The sequence below is a fragment of the Herpailurus yagouaroundi genome, unplaced genomic scaffold, assembly GCF_014898765.1.
Source record: "Herpailurus yagouaroundi ecotype Mexico unplaced genomic scaffold, PumYag 64887, whole genome shotgun sequence".
NCBI classification, from domain to species: domain Eukaryota; kingdom Metazoa; phylum Chordata; class Mammalia; order Carnivora; family Felidae; genus Herpailurus; species Herpailurus yagouaroundi.
Window position 1 is genome coordinate 1,044 of NW_024418137.1, and position 5,156 is coordinate 6,199.

Consider the following 5,156-nt stretch of genomic DNA (forward strand, 5'->3'; position numbering starts at 1 on the left):
CATCCGGACAGGCGGACGCCTGGTCGCAGGTATTTTCACCAACCTGTCGCACCTGCGAGTCCCCAGCCCCGGGACCGTGCCCGGCCCGCCCGCAGAGGGAGGTGCTCCTCCCACCGGTTTGCAAGTCTGATTTGCACCTTCGGTCGGTGGAATAACACCCAACCCCTCATTTCAAAAACAAAAATAGTAAAGTCCGCTTTCCTAACTCACCCCCCCCCCCAAGATCTGGGCTCTCATCCAGTAAAAAACCAATTTATTTTACATTCCATCGTGGGCGATGGGAGAAGCTAAATAATAATTTAGCATGCATAAGTAGTCGTTTCTTTATATATATATAAATACAATGTACAAAAATAAAGACAGTACAGTTTTGAGATTTCCAGCAGTTTGAAAGCTCGTGACATAAAGTTCCCCCCAGATAGGTAAGCACAAAACAGTTTCCCTTTATCAATACTCAAGTTTTCCAGGTCGTCCAACACTGTAGAGGTCCCGGCCTTCTCCATTCAGGAAGTGGGGAGGAGTGGGGAGGAGTGGGGGCCTTCCCCTGGTGGCGCTCAGATCGTCTGACAAACAGCACCCCCAACACTAACCAAAATTAAATTAAAAAGGACAGGAGTTCAAGGGTGCACCCGCCGGACCTCTCTCTCTCTCTCTCTCTCTCTCTCTCTCTCTCTCTCTCGGTCCCTTGGAGAGCAGACAGGCACAGCGCCCGAACCTGCCCCAGGATGCGCAGCCTCGAGGCGGGGGGGCCGCGGGGCTGCCCTGGGGCGCGGGACCCCTCCTGGGGCAGGGGCTGGTGCCTGGGGGCCGCGGGGCTGCCCTGGGGCGTGGGGCCCCTACTGGGGCGGGGGCTGGTGCCCGGGCACATTGGGCCGCGGGGGCGGGGAATCGGCCTCGGACGAGCAGTCGGAGGAGACGTGCGCTCCCGTGCCGTTGCTGTAGGGAAAGGGGTCCTCGTCGTCGTCGTCCTCGTCATCCTCAGGGTCACTGTCCCTCAAGTCTCGCAGGCGGCGTCCGCCGCTTTTGTCCCCGGCAGCCGGCGGCCCCAGCAGCTCGTCGTCCCCCTTGTCCTCCCCGAGGCCACCTTTGCTGGCGCCCCCACCCCCCTTCTGCTTCTCAGCCTCCTGCGCCGCCTGCTCCTTGGCCTTTTTGCTGCGTTTCCACTTCATCCGCCTGTTCTGGAACCAGATCTTCACCTGAGGGCACAAGAGGGCGTGAGAAACTGGCCACTCCCTACGGGTCCTCTCTCTGGAGTCTTGTCTGCACCTGCACCTCGCCGGTCCTCACAAGGCCCAGGAGTGGGCTTCAGGGGAAGGGGTGCCCCCCCCCAGGCACCAGCGCCCCCCAGAGTGGGGCTGGGGGGCTCCAAGGAGGCTCAGACGGGGACCTCGACTTCGGGATTCCCGTCTTTTTCTGGGGGTGCTCTGGCACTGTCCAGATAGGACCGGAGCAGCTAGAGGACGTATCTGTAAACCTGTACACATCCCCTGCTCTCTTTTTGGAATAAAATTTCTCAAACGTGGCCTGGGGACCACTGCTTTGGAATGGAAGAGGCGGTGAAGTGTCCTTCAAATGCAGATTTCTGGGTCTCAGCCCAACTTACTGAATCGGACCTCTGGGCTTGGTAAGTGAGCCCTGGCAGAGATGCTAACTCTCCCAGGACAGGAACCCGCCCCCTAAGGGTCCAAAAGCCGCCCCCACCCACCGGCCTCCAGGTGCTCAGGCCAGCAGAGGGCCAGGGGTGCACAGGTGACAAGGCAGGGGGTGAGCTGTTGGGGGGGGGGGGGGCTGTGTACCTGGGTCTCCGTGAGCATCAGTGAGGTGGCCACCTCGAAGCGCTTAGGCCGCGACAGGTACTTGTTGAGCTTGAACTGGTGTTCCAGCTCCAGTAGCTGCTGGCTGGTGAAGGCTGTGCGGGGCCGACGGCACTTTCCCAGGAGGTTGGACTGCGCCTGGGCTGGGGACAGAGAGGGGCATGACACTGGCAGTCTGGCTCAGGCCTCCCGCCCCCACTGCCACCCAATGCGCCCTGTGCCACTTGTGCAAGGCTGCTGCCCGGCCCACCAGCCCAGGGCGTCACCGCTCTGCCTTCAGTGTGGACGTCCTCTCCCCGGGGACGCGGGTGTGCCTGGAGGGGGCCCTGGAGCCCAGGCTCCGAATGCCAGGTGGAGCCACGCAAGTCGGGTTTAACGGGACCAAATTTTTTTAACCCAGGGCCTGGGCGTTCTGATTAAAGAGAGTGTCTCACACGCAGCAGCCCTGTGCACCCGGTGGGCGGTGTAGAAGAAGGTGGACAGGCCAGAAGCAGAGGCCAGAGGGGCACTCCTCCTCCCACTCCTCACTGAGTCCTCCCCCAGCCCAGGCTCAAAGAGACAGGTCCCAGGAATCACCAGTCCCGTTTCTTCCCAGCCAGCAAAGGACTGGTGTGGGATTCCCACTGCCCCCTCCTTAAGTACATAGAAGGGGGAAAGGAACAAGGAGGAAGGCCGGAGAAGGACCAAATCCTGGGCCCGAACATGTGAATTCACCAGACTCCCCCACTGAAAATTCTTCCCGACAGCCCCGTACCCAGGTCGCAGAGGGGCAGAGCCCAGGGAGACTGGAAGCCTTTTCAGAACAAGTCTCATTTTGCACATGGAAGGCCCCCCCCCCGGGGGCGGCGGGGGGGGGGGAGATCCGGCTTTCCAGTGTTCAAGGAGGTCCCTTGGCTGTATTTACATAATTTCACACGGTTACATCACAGAGAATTTTGTGACCTCAAAATGCGACCTGCCTTGATGTCCCAGGAGCCTGACAAGTGTTCGACAATAAAGGGAAGAGAAAAAAAGAGGCCAGTCCAGCGGCTGAGCTCAGGCCCCCGGGGTGGGCAATTTGCTTTACGGGAAGGCCCACGCCCCCAGCTTTAGTTAAATGAGGCCCCAATTCCCAACTTGACAATACATTAGAACTTTAATTAAAACACTGGCTCCAAAGGGACCATTTGGGACATGCCATCCAACAGCGGAGACAACCTATTAAGGAAACCAAACAGGTTTTCCAGCGACCAGAAGAGGAACCCTCAGAACAGACGCCGGCATCCTGGCCGGCTTATTATTGCCCTTTAGGACTCGGCGTTCAGATTTCTGTTCTAAACTTAAAGCTGCCTGGGTTTTCAGTCTGCTACCTCTGGGTCAAGATTAGGAATCAGGGATGGGTGAAGTCTGTTGGCAAAGGGATGTGGCTTTCACCGGTTTTCTGAGCGACCTTGAGTTCCACGCAGGCCCAGGAGAACAACCCCACCCCCCCGCCGTGGTCAGGGGACCCAGTGCCCAGGGGAGGCCTGTGTGCAGGCCAGCAGCCCCCTCCGAGGGAGATGCAGATCATAAGGGGAAACCCATGGGGTGGCTTTCCGTGAGCAGGGGTGTGGAGGCTTTGGCGACCAGGCCCGGGAAGAGTGCCCTGGGTTTGGCTGACCCGGGATCAGCAGGTTCAGACATGAGGTGAGACAAGAGTTGAGCTGGAGGTTTCCCTGTAGGGATCAGGATGGGCTGACTTCCTGCCGGCCGGCCGGCCGTTCGGTGGCCATGAGGGTCTTGTGGGAGCTGAGCTGGGAAACGCCTGGGGTGGGCTGTGGGCCAACAGTGCACACGCAGGGATTTTCTCACCTGGCTGTGACTTCTCCAGCCTCAGGGTCCTGGCTTTTCTCTGTTTAGTCACAACCACGGCTTCTAGCAGAGGGATCTCAATTCTGCCAAGTGCTTATTTTTGTTTTCTTTTTTGCTTTTTTCCCCTCCTATGCCTGCATCTCCCCAGTCTAAACACATCCACCCAGAAGGAAACAATGGGGTCTCTTTGTTTGGGTCTTCTGCAGCTGAAAGCGTGAAGTCTTATGCATCAGCCTGTGCATGCTGCCCCGGTGGGGCGAGCCGACAGGAGACCCAGACTCCCCGGAGCGCCAGCCCAGTGTGCCTGCCCTCGGGCCAGGAAAGACAAGGTGGCCCAGGCCACCTGGAGGTGTACCACCTGCCCACAGTCCAGCCGCTCTCCTCCGGGTGGGGGTGGCCAGCCCTCCCTTGCTCCTACCTTGGGGAAGGGTTCGCTCTGTATTGGGGACCTCCAATTCTGGGCGGGCACCTGCTACCCAGAGTCCCCGAGACGGGGGTACTGAAAGAGACGTATCTCCCCTTCCGCAGGAGCGCCCCGTCGACGCTCGGTTCGGGTCAGGCCATCTGCTTCCTGGGCATCACACGGCGGCCCAGGCGCCCTCACAGAGGCAGGCTCAACCCCGCAGACGGCCAGAGCGTCGCCAGGGACCTGGCCTTGCGGCCCTGGCCTCTTGAAGCCCATTTCTTGTTCTGTGCTCCTGAATCTCTCCTCTTGGGAGGGACCGGGGGTCCCTCCAGAACCCAGAATGCGGTACCTAAGTCAAGTCCGTTTCCCTGGAGAGGAGCCCCTGGCTCCGGGGGGCCTCAAGCCCCAGGCCAGCCTAACTCGGGTGCTCCTCGGCTCGCCTTCCCTCACCACTTCCTTCTCTAGCCTGCCGGTTAATCATTAGATTCGAGTCTCACACCTCCAGCTGCCCCTTCCCGTTAGGAGAGGAAGAGAAAGCAGGGCCCGCGCGTGGCCATTTTAGTAACTCGCCGCCGATCCCACCGCGCGCCGTCCGCACGAGTCTTCGCGGGCCCCGGGCGGAGCCGAGGCGGCCTCGCGGCGCTTCCACCGCGCTCTCCCAGCGGAGAGCGAGAGGCAGGCTGCGCGGGAAAACCGTGTGCCAGGACTCCCCCTCCCCCCGTTTTCCCCTGGCTTCCTTTCCGGGCCCGGGGGCTGCGCGGTACTCACAGTTAAAGTCGGGCATCTTGGGCAGGATCATGCCCGCGGTGGACGCGCGCAGCCACTGGTCCAGCTGGAAGGTGCCGGCGCCCAGCTTGATGGGGTCGGCGGGGTGCGCGGGGTGCGCGCCCTGCACCTGCGGGTACGAGTAGGAGAGCGCCGGGTGCTGGCCAGCCAGCGCGGCCGCCGCCGCCGCCGCCGAGTAGCCGTAGACCGGGTGGCCGTAGAGCGCGGCCTGCGCGGGGAGGCCCGCGCCGCCCTGCGCGCCCCCGGTCTACGGCTCCTGGGCGGGGGCGGCGTCGGCCGCGCTGGCTGGCCAGCACCCGGCGCTCTCCTACTCGTACCCG

The 5,156-nt window shown here is 61.4% G+C and overlaps 1 protein-coding gene across 1 annotated transcript; it reads right to left on the reverse strand.

Moving 5' to 3' along the window:
* Positions 1-836: 836 nt before the first annotated feature.
* Positions 837-5,083, reverse strand: MNX1 (motor neuron and pancreas homeobox 1; the record flags this gene model as incomplete). The annotated part of the gene is made up of 3 exons (XM_040466671.1): positions 837-1,196; positions 1,797-1,957; positions 4,819-5,083. Coding segments are annotated over 3 exons (786 nt in total), but the record flags the coding sequence as incomplete, so codon positions are not given.
* Positions 5,084-5,156: the final 73 nt, after the last annotated feature.